The sequence below is a fragment of the Lathamus discolor genome, chromosome 4 (assembly GCF_037157495.1).
Source record: "Lathamus discolor isolate bLatDis1 chromosome 4, bLatDis1.hap1, whole genome shotgun sequence".
Lineage (NCBI taxonomy): Eukaryota > Metazoa > Chordata > Aves > Psittaciformes > Psittacidae > Lathamus > Lathamus discolor.
In genome coordinates, this window is record NC_088887.1 from 6,833,599 (window position 1) to 6,854,895 (window position 21,297).

General features: G+C 38.1%; 1 protein-coding gene across 3 annotated transcripts in view; it reads left to right on the forward strand.

Annotated features, from left to right (window-relative positions):
* STXBP5L (syntaxin binding protein 5L) overlaps window positions 1-21,297 on the forward strand; it is a 192,769-nt gene that overhangs the window by 77,660 nt on the left and 93,812 nt on the right. For all 3 annotated transcript variants that reach the window (XM_065676132.1, XM_065676133.1, XM_065676134.1), the window contains exon 5: window positions 14,455-14,589. In XM_065676132.1, coding sequence (XP_065532204.1) covers window positions 14,455-14,589 — 135 coding nt within the window. The remainder of the gene's footprint in view (window positions 1-14,454; window positions 14,590-21,297) is intronic.

Consider the following 21,297-nt stretch of genomic DNA (forward strand, 5'->3'; position numbering starts at 1 on the left):
GCTTGTTGATGGCAAGAATCAGCAGGTTTGATTTGATGGATTGCTGAGATTATGCAATTCCACTAAAGGAGAAAGAAAACTCACATGATGCCTAAGGTTTTCTTTTTAATGGATCTTAAATGTGAGGGCCTTGTTTGGAGTGGAGCTGAAGGGACCTCCTTGTTGTAGTTCCCTGCAGTTGCAGACTGGACAACTCATATGCCTCCCTTTGTATAATGAAGAAGCAGAGTATGCTTTGCATCAAGAGATACTGGTCCCTTATGATGCCAGTGAGAAAGGCCCTTGGTCTCTGTAAGTTATTGTTCAAAATGCTGTTTATTAAAGCGAGCACTATAAAAAACGAGAGGATAATATATAGTCTTACATTCCTGTAGATGCTGGAAATCCTGAGTTATGCTTCATCCAACAGGCCTGCAGTCAGGAGGTTGTGCAGACTCCATCCATAGTTCAGCTTACCCTATTTATTTCAGTCATTCGGGTTATTACAGGATTTTTTAATAAGAAAACAACTATATTCATTATTTCTGCTACCAAGCAGAGCAGAAAAGCCATTCACACTGGAACTTCTTTCTGCACTGTTAGAGAAAGGCAAGGCCATGCAGGTGGTGCAGTCAGCAAGTGGGAATTGCCTGCAGGCTTCTCTGTTGCAGCAAACTGATGCATTTATCCTGCACCTAAGGGGTATATGCAGCACAGCCCAGCCTGAATGCCACTAAGTATACGCAGCACAGCGCCACACAGGCTTTTGCCTACTCAGGTTAGCCCCTGGGTGGATCACTAACTCCACACACAGTGGTCTCCCAACCAGCATCATGACACTATTAAATAACTATTCAAGCTTAAGTCTACTCCTCCTGTGAGGGAAAATTGCTCCATGCTAATTTCATCCTTCTGATGGCAAGAAACCTTCCAGCTTCAAGACTAGATTTATCTTTATGGCTCTGTTATTCCCACTTACGACGATATTCTGGTATCTGCATTGTCATGCATTGTAAACATCTTGTCTCTCCTTTGCAGTTAAACAGCTCATTCATATCCATTCACAACCTGCTTTTTTCTTTCCTTCTTTTTTTTATTATTTTCACTACAAAAATCAAGTTTACATGTTTTGCTTTCTAAATTTGTGTCTTCATTCCCTTTTCTTTGGCTTTTCTTCTCACATCAATACTCTCTGACCTAATGATTAGACAAGGAACATGTTCTATATATGGTCCCATCTGTGCTGCAGAGATTGCCATTGTTAACATTTTCTTTTTTAATCTCTGCAGGTGTATGTTTTTTGATGCTTACCATAATAACACCTTACTTTTACATGGTTTCATCTTATCACTGCTTGTGGTCTTGCTGAGATTGACTAATACACCCATTACACTTCACTGATGTGTATCTAGCTGGCAGGGCGTGCTGCTTTTCAGTGCAAGCCTGTAAGAGCGAAGTAAAGCTAGACAAGTGAAATTGGAAGTATCTTTCCCCATCACTTCTGTATCACGAGTTCCAAGTAGAAGTTCTCACTCTCTGAAGTTTGAGGCCTTGCCCTTTGCATTTTAAATTTCATTCTATTTCTTCCACTCTACTTGTGCAGATTATCCTTCCTTTGTCATATAACGTCATAAGACGTTCCCTTAGTCTTAGTACCAAGATCGTTAAGGAAATGACAAGATCAGCTGTAAAACTAATAATTGAGAATCCCTCAAACATGCAGAAAATATTCCCTTTTTCAGTAAAATCAAATGAAAAATACTAAAAATAGAATTTGATAACAGCATTTTTTTATAAATGCTGTATTTAATGCTGACATATGCTGGATATCCTAGCAGCGGAATATTCTGGAATAGCCTACCTTTGGTAGGCCTAGCTTCCCTATTTTACTATAACTTTTCAAAATGTGTCCTTTTGAAACTCAAAACCTTGGGTAGTGTGTGGGTTTAAGTATATTTGAGCAAGTAGTAATAATATTATGGTCACAACCTCAGAAATGACAACATGGCTTAACTTTATTTCTCTTGGGTTTAATTTTTTTATGCTTACCTTCTTGGGTAATTGTAATGCAATCTGGGTTGGTGCCACTGCAGAGAAAGTGCTGCAAGAACTTGAGCTGGCTGGTTTAAAACTAGGTTGGTTTCTCTATGATTAAATTACCCCAGGGTAGATGTCACCTTTTATTGATCCATTGACTGTTTAGAAGAGAAATCAGTTGGCTGCCATTTCCAGGAATATCGAGACCCTTCAGTTGTGAGCAATACTTCTTTTCTAATCCGTACATGATGCAATAAGCTTGCTTTTCATGACAGAAATTCCGGTCATATTTTTCATTCTAGAATATTAAAAATATCTCTGTTTATATCCAGGTCCAACTTTGAATTTAAGAATCTCCAATCTCTTTTTAATGGTGACTTTCACAGTTGTTCTCCAAAGTAATTTTTAGTCCACCAGGATTCTGCCAATATTATTATTTATAGTTTCATTTAAATTAAAAATGTCCTAAAATGCATTATGCCACAGTATCTGCTTTTATACCTGTTTGCAAAACAACTTCCCTGAAGGCAAATAGAGCAGTTTAAGATATTCAAGGTCTATTCTTACACCGCTCTGTACATAAAGGTTCTATTTCCATAATGGGACTTTAAAATATACAATAATAACAGTGCACAGTAGATAGTAATTTTATTTTTTATAACTACTCAGAAAAGTCTCAAAACACCAAATACAGTTGCCATGTTACATAGGTTACATATATACCTTCGTTTAAAAAGCATGTGTACAGGACTTAAGACATTACAAAGTCTTATGAATAATTTGGCAAGTGTTTTTCTGTTTTCATGGTTATCAATAAATAGTAAATCGATTCATGTTTTCCTCACAGCAGTGCATTAAAAGCCCGTTAACAGAAAATGGCTTATATGCTATGAGCCATTGTTATACTCTTAGATATAACAGCTGTATTTAATAGCACAGGGACCAAAAAACCTGAAAGATTACTCACAACCCATCACTTCTACTTACCCCCTATTGCTAAAACTGTACTGGATAGCCTCTACTCCCCCCAGCCCACCCCTGAGCTATTAATTTTACTTTATTTAAAGCTTTTTACATAAAATAATTTGGCAAATACATGAAAGATGTCTGAGACTGTGAAAAGCGATCAAGTGAAGGATTTTAAACAAGAACTCCCTCAACTCTAAAGCACCAAAACACTGTTTCTAGCTGGTGGTAGGCCAAATGTGACTAGAAATACAGCAGTTAAAATGTTTAAAAAGTGAAATTTACTTATAGCAGCTAAGGAGATAACTTCATGAATTTGCTTCATGTATATTCATGTGTGTCAATGCACGTATATATGTGTGTGCATGTGTGTACATGTGCATAGACACACACACACACGCATGAAATCATCATGACCCATAGAACTACTGGAGAAAATGCATAACTAGCACATCTAACCTGAGGACTTAACAACAGTACAAGGAACTGGGAGCTCTCTGATCTGACAAACCCACTTTCCCAATTTACTTCTCCCTCTGTTGTCACCCTGGCTGTAGTGTAGCTCCTTCTCTTTATGAGAAAACAGGTATCTCTTCAAAATTCCATTTTGAAAAGAAATTTGTGAAATTTTCTATGTAGTTCAGTGGTGAAGAAAAGCATGTTCTGATTGATTTAATTTTTATGTCACCTGGCCACCTTTCATTGCCTGCCTGAGTAACTTAATCAGCTCTTAGCAGTAGACCTAATGGTGGTATATGCTGGAAAAACATTAGATCCTGTGCTGAGCAGTGTGCTTGTTGTTTCTAATGCTTTGTAGAAAATAAAACATGTTTTGTCAGTAGCTTCATGCTTTTTGTGAGAAAACACAGGGTAACATGTTCTGTTGTTTTCACGTAGCAGCTGTGTTGCCAGATTGCTCTAAAGCCAGGTTTAGATAGCAAACTTTAAAATGTATGCGTCCACACAGCCATACATGGAACAGCCGTGTTTAGCGGCCTTAGTCATTGCAAATGAGAAGTCCAATATTGTGATATGAAAATGCATCAAAAACTTCATCTCACACATAGCCATATTAGACAACAGCAAGCAAAGATGTCTTTTAAAATGGAAACAGGTTCAGACAGTGTAAACAGTCTTATCAGTTGGAATTTTCAGCTTGCAAGTTAGTTACAGGAAATCAGTGGGTTTATTTTTTGAAGCTTTCAAATCTGAGTTTGGAGACATTTTTCATAGTCCAGTTCAGATCTATCCTTTGCCCTTTGTTACATTAGATTTCAAATCATGTATTAAGGCAGTGAAGAACATGCACCCATCCTATTGCGCTAAGTCATTCGGTTCTTGGAAACCACACCACCCCTTTCCTGCCCATGGCACATGTCAGCTTCAAGCAGAATCCAATGCAGTGATGTAGGATACTTTTCCTTCTGTCACAATAAACTCTGGGCATTATTCCAGTAAATCAGAAATAGAGCTAGTAATGTCAGTGTTGAGATTATCTCATTAAACAGTACATGAGCAGGAAGAGAAGAGAGACTACAGATTGCAGCAAAACAAGGACCATTAATCACAGAGTCCCTGTCTACTGAAGCATAACAAATGAGAACAGCTGGTCTCCAATAAGTCTGCATGATTTTAATTGATGGAAGCTGGTAAGAAGTGTATATACATAGAAAAAGTAGACACATGAAAAAATGCATTTCAGTATTTCAGTCTTACCCTTGATTGTAGAGAGTCATTCAAAAGAACTTGTTCAGTACTGATATAAAATAAGGTTTAAACTTTTTTATATTATAAAATAGTTTATATTTCTATAAAATCACATTATTATAGTAACAATGCATGACGAACACAGATTTATGTGTGTTGCAGCAAGCAGGGGATGAAATGGTACCATACATTTGATTTGCTTTTCTAACAGGTCTGTAAAATCAAGCTGCTTAGCAGAAGGCAAGTTTCAGCCTTTCATCTTTGAGCTAAGTCCCAGTTTACTTTTTTGAAACTATGAGATGGGGAAGCAAAAACTGCGTTTTTGATTTATAGCTTCAGGATGTGAGAAAATCCACCTTTAGGTGTTTCTTTGGTTTGGTTTGGTTTAGTTTTTAATGCAGCTGCTACAAAATCAATGAAAGAAAAGAATCAAGAACTTTCTCTTTTGAGAACATCATCTCCCTCTCCATCCTTTGGTTTTTGGCTTTCTTTTGTTCCTAAAAAACTCAATGGCTCTTGTTTGGGGTCTGTATTGCCCATCACTGTCACTATGCTTGGTATTACAACTCCATTTTTATTTAACCTTCATAGAACTTAATGGAGAGCAAATGAAGTACTACAAATAAGAAATGGTGATTTCACAAGCCAGTAGACAAGAGAAAAATCGTGTACATTATGTTTCCCCTGAAAGTGAAAGCAAAAGTCTATTTGCCAACCCTGTTTCATTAATTTGCTCACTTTACTGATTCTGTCAAACTTCTATTCTTCTTGTTGTTGTCTAGTGACCTTGAGTTGACACTAGAAAGAAGCCAATGAAATGTACGCTGGTTTCTTCCAGTATCTTTTACTATTTAAGGAAGCAAGATTCCATGTAATTTTCCTGCCTTTTTTTCTTGGATCCAAGTCTGCATGTTAAATGTGTTCAATCCACTGGACTACCATTGTGTACCTTTGGTCACTTTGGTGACATGGTTTAGTGAGAGGTGTCCCTGCCCATGGCAGGGGGGTTGGAACTGGATGATCTTGAGGTCCTTTCCAACCCTAACTATTCTATGATTCTATGATACTAAGATACTAAAGATTTAGCCAGGGAGAATATGCCGCTGTCATTGTCAGCAATCCTGCTCCCACATGTGAGATGTCCCTATGCATTTACAGTCAAAAACCATAAGATAGAGTTGACAAAAGTGGAGTTCTCTTTGCTTTGTATTTGTCTAAGAGGAAGGAAGATAATTTTCTGTCATCCTGAGGATTAAACAAATTATTAGTAGTGCAGGCTACAAAAATTGTCATCCCCTGGCACACTGGGATTTCGAGAGTGACTCTGAAGTTGTTCTGGGGCACCAATAGTGCCAGGTAACATGATGCAGTGCTGCTGTCAAGGCAGATAGCCATTGAGTTACAGAAGGTGTGAATTTAAATGCCGTAACATGTACAGCTACACTATAACTTCCTATAATACAAGATACGGGCATGTTGAGCAGGCCAGGATGATCTTCCGTGGAGTTGTAAGGTTAGCTGTGAGAGATAAAACTGTTAAAAAACAAGGGACCTGTTGCACGCTGTTTACTTTGTCCTTGTAAATGCTTATGATGACCTCATAAGGTTTTATCTAAATACGTAAGTTCAGCCTTTATTCAAGGGAGTTCTCTGGGTTTACTAATCTAATAAAATGTAACACATCTAATGCAAAAAAGTCCTTTTTCCTGATTTATTCTTTTAAGTTTCAGTTGACTGTTTGTAAATTGTTGCTAAGATATGCATTTGTATCTTAAACCAAATATTTATGGAACGTTGGAAAATATTAACTACACTTGTAATTGCAAATTCATCCAAAACAGTAAGGTCACAAATCAAGAATAGACCTAACTTTAGGCTTACAGGGTTACTTCACCTGTCCAGAAGTTTTGCATGGAAACTTCTAGGTCTTGAAGAAACAGAGGAACAGCCTCATTTTACTCTTGATTGTTTTAATACGAAAGAAGGAAAATGAGGAGCTGAGTATACTATTGATATTGCTTCGCTTGCACTCTATATTTTAATTTTTAACACTTCAAAGGATTAAGAATCAATCCCAGTTTCTAAAAATCAGAATGTTTCAGAATGTGCCAGTAGATCCAAAGAAAAAAAAAAAAAGAAACCCAGTTAGACACAAAGTATCTTGAGATGTGCATTTCTTAACATTTGACCACTTTTTTCTGCTTCTTGCATTCCTCTTTCTTATTCTTGTAGGTTGTTTCCGTATAATATTTCAGGTAAGGGGCAACATGAAAGTGTATATATGTCTTAAGCACTTTGAGAACAGCAGTGTACCAGCAGCCAGGTGACATGTCTAAGAAGTTTGCATGAGAATGACTGCATAAGCCTTTTTGCTTTGTCACAACACAATAGCTTCATAAAGTATCAAGCAGCACTATTCAAGCCTATTTGCCTAAAACAAACCTAGAGATTCAAAATATTTTCTTACCATTTTTTGCAAGTACAATTTATAGAACTGGGGAGGCGTGTGTGTCTGTTTGTTATATACAGCCCGCTCACAAACAGCTAGAAGAATGCTTTGCTTTGGATATATTTATATTGACAGTATAGTTTAGAGATGGAATCCGGATTTGTTGTACCATTTGGAAGGAATCTTCCATTATTGATGTTCTTGAAATCACGACAGGTATCTTAGTAAATTGTTCTAGTTCAAGCAGTGATTAATTTGCAGGAAACTGATGGACTGCGTAAAGCAAAAGAAAGGAGCACCAAATGTGTACTTCCTGTATCACAATTACCACTGTTGGTGCAAATAATGACTGTAATGAATACTTGTAGCTAAAGCAATATAAAGACAAATAAAACTGTTCTATGAACCAGTTACATAAACTGAATGTGAGATACCGGACTTGAAGGGGACATTGCAAACAGATGGGTAACACTAGAAAGTAACTGCTGCCACTGATTTGACCTGGTAGTTCATTCATGTTCCTTCATAAGGAACATGTATTGAATTGCCTAATGTAAAGCAATTAATTTACTGTCTCTTTCTTTACATCATTGATCTCTACAGACTACTTTAAGAGGACTAAGCTTAAGTAATGTATTCAAGTGGTCCTTCTGTTTGCAAGTATTGATAGTTCAGGCAGGAAATATGCACAGCAGCATATGAGCTAAATGATGACTTGTTTCACAGTGTTTAATTGTAAATAGTTTGTGACTTTCATTTATAAACTAGAATTTATTATTAAATATGATTCACTGAGTAGTTATAAACAGAACAGTCACATTCAGCTCCTGACTAATTTGATGGAAAAATAGAACTAAGTTCTAATTATTACACTCTTCATTAGATATTCTTCACCTACGCAGGTCTGTCATAAACTTTAATTACAGTGTATGCACTATACTCTTAACACAACTAAGAACATTTGAGCAGTCTGTATAATGCCCATCTGGAAGAAAAACAGATATGGAAATGTTCATGCAGTATTTTGAGAACATAATTTACTCTTGTGTTCAGATACCCTTAAATAACAATGGGCTTTAATACTCCAATGCCTTTGTTATGCTGTCATCATGACGATGCTAGCAGAAAATATATGTGAAACAGAAGGGTTTTCTTAATGTAAATTGAAACTAAATAGCACTATTAAAAACTAGGTGGACCACAAGAGTCAGTCTCAAAGGCATGTTTAGTTCGTTCACTATCTGCTGGGATCTGTGTGTGTGGCTACTGCAAATGTTTTAATGATCTAGTGTGGTATGTGGAGAAACTCATCTGAATAGGAGAAGACTTCATGTGGTGACAGAGTATCACCAAGACCCTGAAAGGAAAAGCTGCCCAGGTGTACTGAACTGCTATATACTTGATTTTTTCTGTGGTGTTCAAGGCCAGGTTGGACAGAGCCTTGGGTGACATGGTTTAGTGTGAGGCGTCCCTGCCCATGGCAGGGGGGTTGGAACTGGATGATCTTAAGGTCCTTTCCAACCCTAACTATTCTATGATTCTATGACTCTCAGTCCTGCCAGTTAGTAATTTAAAATACTTCTGTACTCTGATGTCAGCCCTAGAGACTGCACATACACTTCATGTAAATTAAAACTTCAACACTGGAAATCCTAATAATGGAATTCATCTTGGATTTCTGCCTTCCTAGGACTTCCTGGTATATAATCACTCAAACAGGCCATTTTGGGGGGAAACACTGTTATTATTACTATGCACAGACCCAGCTCATGTCTGTCTGAGGAGCTGTACAACCATCTGCTGCAAAAGCATCACATGATATGGATGTCAGACTGCGTGGATTGCTGCTATTGTACATGTCTTTTACATGTCCTAGAGAGCTGCTGAGCTCCAAATTTATACATAGTCCAGGAAGAAGAGTAAATACCTCCAAAGACCAAATAGCTCATAATTTACATGTTTGCTTGATCTTCTGGAGACAGCTCCTTTCCTTCATTGTCTGTAGCTTTACCATGTGCTTCTGTAAGGCACTTCAGGTCAGCTACAGATTATTTTGCTTGAATATCTGTCTAAATAAATCTTCTTGTGTGCATTTCATGGCTCAAAACAATAATCTCAACTGTAACATTTGCTTGTTAATGGACAGAAAGGCAACCCAACGCTTTCTGAGAATACAGGAGCCAGAAGCTCCCTCAGATAGGCCAGTCTGCTTTCAACCACTGGAGAAGGAGGTGCATTCCATGAGTCTGTTCTTCTTTGTCAGTAAGGACTTTACATAGTGATTTTGTTTAAAAATACCAAAAGGTTAAGGGGCTAGTGAGGGATAAATTAGTTGTGTGGAAATAATGTGTGCTTGCTGCTGGAGGGAGAAGGGGACTGTATACAGGGTTAGGAGGCACCCTCAGCAGCTGTAGTTTTCATTGCTGGGGAGAACAAATCCCGCAGAAGTCAAGAAGGAAGGGAAGGGCTTATCTAGTGTTTTAACTCTGTGGGGAATTTTCCTTGAGGTCTATACAGGCCACAGATTCCTCTCTATAAAGAGCTGCTTTGAAAGAGGTCCTGACAGAACATCAGCTACTCATTGGCTAGTACCAGGAGGATGGTCAGTCTATCAGGTCGCAGTGCCAAGAAAACAGCTGGTGGTGATGACCAGCTGAGGTAAGTAACATAAATTAGTGGAGAGTACTGAAAGTGTCAGAAGATGCTGGAGTTTCCTTAAGCTGGGAGGGAGCTGTAATCACTCTAATGAAAGGGTAGGCTCTTGGTATACATAACCTTCTTAAGAAGGTGATTAACTTTCTCATCAGCTGAACTCATCCATGCTGGGACAATGCATTGTAACTTGGGTGTAAGACAATGCCTGTAACTTAGTACTTACTGAGAGAAGGCAGCTGGGCCAGGGCCACGGCTTGTGTGCCTTGCAGCTACTGGGTTTGCTTTCTGTCAGCTACTCATGTTCCAAGTTCACTCTCCTTCATGTTTTGTCTTCCTCGTCTGTAAATTCGTGAGATTCCCATCTTTTCTGAGTGCATGGATGGTGCAGTTTATCCAGGTAGGATTATGAGTGGAGTTCAAACTGATGGGGGTTTTTTTAGGGACTTAGAGAAACAGAACCCTTCTGCCAGTCAATGCTGGACATAAGGGCTATACATACTCTACAGCTGTTCTTACTTAAGATTATCTGTACAAGGGGAAGAAGCATAGTATTAATTTAGTTGCAGTTTTTATATCAAGGAATGAGCAGGTAAATAATTAAATTGGAAAAACTGTCCATCATTTGGACAAAAATGCAATTTCTTCTCCCTGCTTCTGCAGCTCTCTCCAATCTCCACCAGGAAGAGTGTTCCAGGGAAGTTCTTCATACTAAAAATAGAAAAAGAATAAAAACAAAGCAGGATCAGAAGGAAGGGTTCTCAATATTATCTCATCTTTTTCTTAGAGCAACAAGCTTAGTGTAGTAAAGATGATTTCAGGCCACTTGAGAATCTTTACTGTGTTTCAGCGAATGCAGCAGTCTCAGTTATTATAATATTGCAGTATTCTACTCATATGCAGTGAAGTTTTCTGGTCAGAGCTGTGAGACTGTAGAGTGCTGTGATTTTCTGAGAAATGTACCTTTTCAAGATCTGCTGGTCAGAATATGTTCCTTTTGACAAAGCCTCTTTAAGTTATTCTGTTTTCTTTCTTATTGCTTGTATAAGTTCAGAAATGTTTTCAGGATTTCTGCTAAAGAGTCTTTGCTTAAAAAAATCAGATTTAGATGTTTTGTTTGTCAACTATTGCTTATTTTACATTAAATTTTATATCCAGTTTTGTGCTTTGAATACATTGGAAAACTGATACAATATTCCAAACTATTTTGGCAGCTTAGGAACACCTTTTCTGGTCTCACTCCATGCTTTTTACTATTTCTTATAATGATCAATGACATTCATATTGTGGTTTGCTGATAAAAATGTGTAATAGCCACATTTCTGGCTGGCTTTCTGTTAAGTGCTTAATGCTAAGCAAATTCTCAGGTCTCCATTTAGTTGGGGTCCATGTTATCTCAATCAGATTGACAATCTGATTAAATTTTGGCAGAAGCCCTTCATACTGGAATAAATCACCACAACCCCTATCTTCTTAAAGAGAAAAATAGCCTTTCTTTCTGGCTAATTGACTGGATTTTGTAAAGGTATCAAAGGACATCCTAATTGGCTTGCGGTGTAGATGACTAATAGAAGGATACCTTTCATCCACCATGAAAACTACAGTATGAGACTTCATTATTTTCTCTGGAAAAAATCCTGATGCAATTTCAGTACTTACTGAAATGGAAGATGTTCATTAAAAATCTGAGTCTTGCTTCAATGCTTTCAAACCTCAAAGTCAAGTTAATGTTTTCTGTAAAAGTGAAGAGTCAATAATACATAAAGCAGTTTGCATTTCATTTATGTAATGTGAAAGAAAACTACTTCAGAGCAATACATAGTTTTCTGAGAACATGAAAATCATATGGCTTTGGTGAAGCCTAGCAGTATATATTAAAATGCCTAGCAATCCCTGTTACAGAATTGTATTGTCTTTAAGGGAATAGCATTATAAGCTCAAATATTGTAAAAGATGGCATTTGATAATGTCTCATAACAGTTTGGGTAAACGATGAAGACTCATAGGGTAGCTTTCCTTGTGGGAGAAGGAATATGCAGAATACTCCTGCATATTCATGGCTATCCCATGAATCTCTCAGAACAAAATGGAATTACTTAAGAGGAAGCAGCTGAGCTCAAGAAAACAGGAAAATTCGTGATCATTTTCTTCATTCTTTAGCAATGCGTAATTCTCTTCTGGTCCTTCAGACTATATATCCAGACTTAACTACCTACTGGTGCCTGGGATTCCAGATAGGCCAGTAGGAAAATAGGTCTAGTAACTGATGGGCAGTAGTTAATGCTTTTGCTCTTACTGTAGGACCTTGCTCTTGAAATACTATGTTCTTGAAATTTTCAACCTGAGGCAGACAAAAGGAGGACGTGCAGGAGCTGGGAAATGAGACTTCCATTTAGTCTGATGGTTGCCGTCGCAGTACATGCTAGAGATCATAACCTCCAAGCAGATTTCAAAAAGGGAAACAAGCAGACCAAAGCAGCCTCATATGGGGTCTGAGGTGATTCTGAGTTGGATTCAGTCTTGCAGTTTGGAGACAAAGTTTTCCACAGTACAGCATACTGGCTTGTGAATGGATTTGTCAGAGGACTGAAATGAATATGGTCCTGGGTGCACTTGAACCTGCTTTTGTCTGATGACATAACTGCCAGAATTTGGAATAGCAGCATTCAAGTCAACTAGGGTTCACTTTGTAACTCTTAAGTCATTTGTCAGTCACTCAACAGGTACATTTTCAACACTTCCAAAGTCACAAATATTTTCTTTCCCTGGAATTTGGCAGTTTGCTGCAAACAAGCACTGAATGAGCATCAGTGTGAAGTGGCTAAGAGGATTTATCTGAGGGAGCAGGGAAGTTTTTGCATGGGCTGGGATCTAACAGAGCATGCATTTGCTTTGGAGTGCAAGAGAAAAAAAGAAGCAAAGCAAATACAGATATGCAAGAAACAAAATATACTTGGACTAAATATCAAACTAAGCAGAAGTGTAGAAAATGGTGTGTCTGGAGAGAAAGTTAAAGAAATTGAGTTGTTTAATGAGAAGGATGAGGAAAGATGTGAAAACTGGCTTACGTCTGGGAAGAACATAACAATAAAGCTAACAGCTTTAACTCCAGCAAGGAATATGTAGGTAGCATGTACATTCTGCAGTTCTCCCCGTCAGTCATTTGTCGATCTGACTGCACCCACAATGTAAGTACGAAGTTGCTATTGAAGGCATTTCATATATGCATACTAAACTGTACCATCATCAAAGCAATTCTCTTAATAGAACTTAGTTCTCTTTCCACTAAGAGCACTGGAATTATTGCCAAATTTAGACAACTAATGATAAAACATAACACTGTATAGACAGAACAAAGCCTATATGATACTTAAGTCTCACTTTAATCAACAGAACAAGATTTCTGTGAAGAGCCATATTCTGGAGTCATGAGTCAGTTTTCCCATAAACTAGGATGTGAGATCTGTACATTTCAACTGTGTGATAAATATGGCAAAAGTAATACTTTCTCACTTGGATTAATTCAATGGTAAATGTTCTGACACATGATTAGATACTCGGAAAACTGCAGAACTATCCAAATCCTGTGTAAAATCTATTTGGAATCTTACTGTTTGTTGAGAGTACCTTCCAGGGAACACTTACAGAAAGTATGTGAAATGTATGTACATAGTGAACAATTCCTTTAATTCAAAGGGTGACAGACATTCTACTCGGAGGACTTTATGTGGCAGAGAGCCACATCACTGGAAGACAGCCAGCACCCCTCTCACTCCTTTCTCATTAGTTCAGAAAGATCACTGTACCATGAGAATAAAAAGTTGAAATACCTATGTTCTTAAATAATATTTATGCATTTGTGGAGGAAGAAGGTGTTGAAGATAAATGAGGTTTGTATAGAAAAGCTAGAAATAGACTGCTTGGGGAACTGAATGATAAATATCATAACGTATGGCATACCAAGCAAAATACCTGTGTGAATGTACATAGTATCTATATAATAACTAGAATATCAAACCTGAATCTACTCATTCATCATCTGTGAAAACTTTTATGTCTTATAATGAGAAAATGTCATATCTTTCTGAGCTAATATAGCACTGGTTCATCACCTGTAAGATGATATGAGTCTAGGAAACAGCGTATCTATGATAAAATACTTAACTGCACTTGATAATGCTGTTATCTTGTGCTCTACTCTCCCAGATAGCAAATAAATTGAATGTTTTCTTGTGTGAATGATGGTGTTACACTTCTGATGCACAAAATGTTCATCCTGCTGATGTCCATTAACTTCTGTTTGTTGAACTGCAAAAACTGCTTGTTCTAAAAAAGGAAATAAGAAAGCCTAACTTGAGTGTTGGATACTGTCATAGTGCAGTTTACATGCTTTTGGAGATAACATGACTTCCTTCAGTTCTCAAGGCATAGAGCTTTTTTTTCCTGCCCTTTATAGGCAGGCAGGATTGACCCTGTTTTGTTTCATGTTCTGTTCTATTTTTTTCCAGAGATGACCTCCAAAACCTGCACATTTTTCAGAACACTGCATCTGCTGGGGAGACTTTTCTCAGGTTATAGACCAGAACAATTATTTTGTCTGCAGAAATGATAAAAAAAAACTGTTAATACAATATTCTGTCACTTCTTTTGTTTCTCCTTTCCAGGATTACTTACTGCCATCTACCTTTCCAGAGTAAATGGCTTTATGTTGGAACAGAGAGGGGAAATACACACATTGTAAATATCGAGTCCTTCATTCTTTCTGGATATGTTATCATGTGGAACAAGGCAATAGAACTGTAAGTGCAGACTTTTTTGCATTTGTGTCCGTAGTCATTTTCATAGCTGTCTTAAGATCTGCTTTTAAGAATAATTTCTTTTTCCAAATATTAACAATCCTTTGAAAGCCTTTTATTTTAATGATGCGCATGCAGTATTAACTGTTTTGTTCCAGGACATTAGGAATCAGGTTTGTGGCAGAGACTGCGTAATTATATATTATAGAAAAGAAAAAGTTATTTGGCAATCTGTTTAACTACGAAGGTCCTTGAAATACAGATATCCATTAATCTCACAAATTCAGATTTTGCTATTTTTATAAGGGTAATTGGATCACCATCTCCTCCAAACATCCTATAGATAATAACAGAGTATATTGGCCCTAAGACACTATGGAGAAGTTTTCTTCAATGAAATGTAGAATCATTTAGGTGAAACTGAACTGGAGGTCTGCTGCTCAACACAGGACTAATTTCGAAGTTAAATCAGGCTCATCAAAACTTGATGAAGTGATAGGAAAGTGTCTGGCAAATGACAGCTCTCTGACAGGCTAACCCAGGTGCCTGTGTCATGGGTATGAAGGAGGGAGACATATAAAAACCTGAGCTGGATAAATCTCTGCTTCTTGCAAGTAAAAGCCTCAGCAGAAACAAAACATTCTTTCTGGGCTGTTTCCTCTGTGAAGTTCCAGCAAGAGGAACTGCTGTGGGCGAACTTGTAGTATTTCATATAGTTTCTGAGACATCTTCTTCGTGTTGTGAGGTACCTGTAAGCTCTGGTAGTAAATAGAAATTCGCAAAGCTCAATGAACCAAGAGGACAGTATCTATAAATAGGATTACAGGCCTACAGTGGTGGATCTAATTCTCTGCCCCAAGCAGACATCACATTGATAGCAGCTGCTTTTCTCCAAAATTCTCACCTTCCCCCCCCCCCCCATTATGACTGACTTTCACTAATCACTGTGTCCCCCAGGTTGACAAAACTCATGCCTTGTTTTCTTTCCTCCTCTCTGCCCCCACCAAACTTCATAAGCACAGTCATAAGAACCAACTTTCATCTTCAAAAGAGATAAACCCAAGGTTTCAAATGATAATCAGGACCCAGTCTGCTAGGGAATCTTTTATCCAGTTCTTGATTTTGGAATGTTTGTTTGTGCTGCCTTTGTAAGACTTTGCTTGGGAGTTCTGGCTGAAAAATTACTGTTGGGAAATGTGGTTTAATCAAAAGCAGAACGAATATGTTCACTTTGATGAGCTCTTCAGGTGAGAGGTATCTCAATTATTTTCTCTTTCTTACTCTGTTTGGTGATGTTGACATCTTAAGAGGTATTTTGATTCCTATATTTTGAAATGGTTATATACTGTATTGAGTAGATAATGCCTTTGAAGCTTTAAGAACTTTTTGTGTGCACTTGGAATTTTCTTTCCTCCAGACATTAGGGTTTTCTTGTATGGAAATAAACCTGTAAGTTTTTTACAATGTAGAAGCCTTCCACCAAGTTTTACTTCTTACTTCCTAATTCTTTCAAAATTCTTTTGGATAATTTTTTATTTTAATGGCCACAACAACCTTTTAATGAGAACAGAACGGTGCCTCTCTCCAAGGAAATGTATGTGGGAAAGAAGGGCTGCTTACTAACAACCTGCTCGCAGTAAGATCAGCTATAAGACCAGATTCTTCAGGGCTTTACGAGTTCAGAGGGCTTGTTGATGTTAGGTACTTGCAAAGATGAAAGAAAATAGGTAAACGTATGTATGTAAAACTTCATGTTTGTATGGAACACCTTCAGCCTTAGCATGAACAGTGGTAATAGTGCTCATAACATTGTTTTTCATTCTGAGATAGTTTAGATCATTTCCAAGTATGGAATTAGTTTGAAGATGTTACTCTTCTCTATCAAGCTTGGAAGGAGAGAGTTTGCCTTTTGCCCAAGTATATTTGTGCAAACTTGCTGGCAAGGAAAGACCAGTAAAAGTGACTGCTCTGCTGATGTATTGAAGTCCTCAGTTTAGATGGAGGACATAGCAATAGATTTTTGAGTGTGTCAGGTTTGTGTGTCATCTGCACAAACAAGCTCTTCCCTTTTCAGTGCAATTCTCATCCAGTTTGTAAAATTGCAGACTAAGTCTGCCAACACAACTTGACTTTCTTTCAAAATTCCTCCTCATTTTCCTCACTGACTCACCCTACTTCTAATGAAAGCGCCATGAATTGTCATGACTTGAATTTAACTCGGTTGTCACTAAGATTTCAAGGCTTTACAGTAAAAACCAATAGGAGATTGAACTGGTTCATATTTTAAAAAACCTGGAATGTTTTGACTTTGGAATGTTAAACTGAATATTATCAATTTGAAGTCAATGTAAAGCCAGATTACAGCTCATTTTGTGAGTAAAACATGGTTGAAGAGGGCTTCCATATATATTGCTAAAATGCTATGGCCAAGGTAACCTGAAGAGGTCAGAATACCTGTGTTACAAAGGACCTGTGTTCTTTATAAATCATGTGCACTCTCTTAAGTTTCAGTGGACCTGGCCTTGTCCAGAGCTGAGAGAAAACATCAGAGCATGAGGAGTTTTAGAAACATTTTGTCTGGCAGTTGTTGCAGCCATTTCTGCCGTCTCATGCATTGTCACTACCTCAGACCACACTGTAGCATCTCGTTAGCTAAGAATGAAGAATAACTCCAAACCTTTTCACTTGTCATTTCTCTGTCATGTAGCAAAGGGCAGTCCTTTGCTAGCCATGTTTGGGCCTCATGATATGGCTTGGTTTTCTACTCTTTAATAAGTGAATGGTGTCTGTCTTCCTTAAAAGTGTTTGGAAACAGGTCTGGAGGAGTAAAATAGTCAGTAGGGCCAACATGTCTCCATTTGTTCCAACTACAGTGAGATTAATTTTCTCAGCCTGCGGGATCATACCTTTTGGAAGGTCATCTGGTGTTGGGAAGTAAAGGAAGATCTTGATACGAGTCTACAGAACTCCAAAAAATGTGAAATATTCATTGTAAGCCCCCTTCACAAGCATGCAGATTACAGTGTTTGAACACCCCACTAAATAATGAATGAATACTTTAACCTTGACAAAATGTATGGGATTTGGAGTATCAAAGGATTGGGAAAATTGGAACTCAGTTATGACAGAACCATAACTGGGTCTTTCCTTTCTTAGCTCTTTCCTTGCCCATCCCCATTTCCTGGATGTGTATCAGAGCCAACAGTTCCACAGCAGGGAGGGAAAACAGTACACAGGAGAAGCAGCAGTCTAGGAGCAACTGCTACCCTCTCTGTGTGCGGACCTAACTGAAAATAATTGCAGATATAAAGCAAGTGCAAGTTGCAATGCATCCTTCTAGACATTCTACAAGTTGCGTCTTGAGGTTGTACTTATTCTTACTTACTCCAGTTCCCAGCTTTGATCCACAGCGTATGCATGATGCATCTAACTTACTCATTTTAATTTCTCTGTAATTATACCAAGGAAAAGAAAGTCTTAAAAATCTCTGGGGCACTGCACCTTCATGGAAAGCAGAACTGTGGAAGATGTCTGACTACTGGCACTATGACAGTATCAGCTTATGCACATGCTTTTCTTAGCACTGTCACATTCAGTCAACTCCAATTCTGTAACAGTGACTAAGATAGATGGTTTTGGGGTTTGTTTTTTTTTTTTCCCGTCTCCTAACTCCTCCTGCTGCTTTCTACCACCAGGTTTTCGTTCTGCTCAGAAATCATTACAGTGCTTCTGGAACTGGGCAGCATACTTTTTTCAAAAGGAAGATGTTTTCTCTTGATTTGATTCCAATTTGTCTTGCATTACTTTTACCTGCTTTAAGATTGTCTTGGTATTTGAAGGTCTTACAACAGTATATGTAAGTCACTCTGTTTCTTAGAGTGCATAAAACATTCCCAGAATGGGGGAGGAGTCCACCATCTTTGTATTTTCCACATTTTCTGGGGTCCAAATTCTAACATTGCTGAAGACTTCTTTTTGAGTTTTCTGGGTTTAGAATAAAATAATTACATAATTTTTTCTGTCCTTGCAACTGTTTTGAAGGCTGCTGTGTTACTGTGAATGGTTTCTTCTTCTCAATCCTGTTCTTCTGAGTAGGAGTCAAGGATTAGAGCAAACCAGCTCTCTCATCTCCCAGGAACGAACACGCACCAAATGAATGAATACCTGCTGCTGTCAGGAATAACTTCTGAAGAAGTTCAAAACAGCTTCAAGTATCCCTCATTTCACAACAAACTTCTAGTTCTGTATAGCTGCCATGGGAACCTTTTGTTCCATTTTTCAGTGTTTCAGTCTGGTTTTGTGGGCTTTAAAGGTCAGTGAAAGCTATGAAATTTTGCAGTCTTTAGTATCATTAGCTCATACTTTCTTCTTGCTCAGTTCAGGGTAGCTTCTGCTTCAGGAATTTTTTACTCCTGAATCATTGCTGGTATTCTTTTGACTTGACCTTCATTTTTGTATCATTTCTGCCGTGTTTAGACTTGGCTTTGTGTCTTACCCTTTTCTTGTCTCTTCAGAGCTTCTATTTTCTCATTCTTAGCTGTACCTCAGCTAGGATTTGAAAATAAAGAATTCTCTGCTCAACTGTTTCACTTATGCCTTATTTTTGCCTACTAATTCTTCCTCATTTTTCCCTTTCTCGAGGGATAGGGTCTAGCTAGTTTTTACATAGCTTGAAGGAATGCCTGTACGCAAGTGTCTGTCGTCAACAGTAGTGTGTTTTATTCATGATAGCTTCAAGTGTGGTTGGTTTCCCAGCACCTCTTTGTCCTTTCCAGGAGCTATTGGATCTCTGTTTTTGCTTTTAATGTAATTCAGCTGTGTTCTTCTTTCTTTGTAGGCTGTTCCAAAATGCCAGCATATAACTTTCCTTTCTCCTGGACTACTCTACTGTAATAGTAATAAGGAGAAACAGAACAGTTTATATACGCTAAAACTACATGAGGCAAAATGTTTTTGCTTGTTGACATTTCCATATGCAGTATAATTTTCTGTATGAAAGTAGTAATTACTGTATCAGTAGCTCTGATAGAGTTTCATTAGAGTAAAGTAATATTATCAATATAATATAGTTAACTAAATTGCTTCATTTAATCCTACTTCTAGTGCAGTCATGGTGTCTACCCTTAGGAGAAATTGACTGTAAAGCCTAATGCCTGGCACACTTTTTACAAGCAATACTTCTCTAGGGATCAAAAAAAAATACTGTTATTCCTTCTGGTTTATACATACTTTCCTTGAGGAGATAAGGAGATGCAAGAAGTAAGGCACTGATCTGCCTTTGACAGACTATTCCTGGTCTTACTGTGATGTGAAGAATTAGCTTTGGGTTCCTAGACAGTCCCGCACTAGGAAAGAGAGAACATCTTTTCTGGAGAAGCAAGATAGATGTATTGACAGAGATTTATCATGTCTCTCCTGGATACAGCCATAGGGCAGGTTGAGAGCAACAAGCAGAAGACCATGGAGGATGGAGAAAGTTACAACCCTTTCACACTGTTTTCTCCCCTGCTCCCTCTTAACTGGTATTATTTTGTATCAGTATATCCTCTCCCAGACATCTCTCCCAAGATGGGGGATGTTCTGTCCTAAACCAAACCAAAAGCTTTGTGCTGCCACTCATGAATATTCCTTGTTGTTTAGTCCAAAAAGGAATTAGTTTTGTTGCAAATACTTTATTTTGTATGTCTAAAACCCAATATTTATTGGAGCCTTGGAAAGGCAGGAAGTGAAGTAGGCTCTACAAGTCCAAAAAGCTTCAGGAACATCTGTTGTCATCACCCCATTAACTCTGTAGGTGATCTTATCCTCAATGACACATCTGAAATGACTTCCAGGATATACAGCTGTTTGAAGAAGATCCTTTCTCATTTCCCGACAGAATTAGTGTTATGTCTGCCAAACTTAATAGACTCTGTTTCCTTTCACCTGTATGTAGAATCATAGAATAGTTAGGGTTGGAAAGGACCTTAAAATCATCTAGTTCCAACCCCCCTGCCATGGGCAGGGACATAATAAAAGCTGTCAGCTGTTAAGCAATCAAGGTGCTTGTGGTGGGTGGACCCTGGCTGGTTGCAAGACCCTCACCCAGCTGCTTACTAGGAACAACTAGTTTTGTGATAATGAAAATATGTTTAGCCTAAAGTTGAATGTAATGTAGAGTGACTGCAGCTCATGTAAGAGTTGGATGCTACCCAAAGATAAATGGACACATTCTTTAGTAAGCAATGGTGTATATATCTTAAGAAAACTGGTTGCACAGATTTATCAGAATTGTTCTTGACTTTTAAAATTGGTAGGTACAAAGGGCAGACTAGGTGGGATCAACCTTTACCTTAGAAATACAGTATGTGCTTTCCCCTTCTCCCTTCATTTGCCCCAATTTTGCCAATATTCCTGGTGAAGTACTAATATTGGTAAGGCCAAGCAACCCAGCCTGCATACTGGATAGTTTAACGGGTTGGGATAACCGCCCAAACCAGTATGCCTTGTCAGCCTGTGTGTGCTCCTTCCACCACTGTAGCTGTTGCCAGCTTAGTCATGCCTGCTGTTTCCTTGGCTCTGCTCCCTTTTCTGTCATCTGTCAGTGGTTCTCATCTGGCTAAACAGTAACATTTATTATGCTGCCTGTTCTCTTCCTGCTTTTGTTTTCCCCTCTTATTCTTAACCTTCTTGCTTTGCCTGTCATGCCATAAGCAGCATGTACCCCAAACA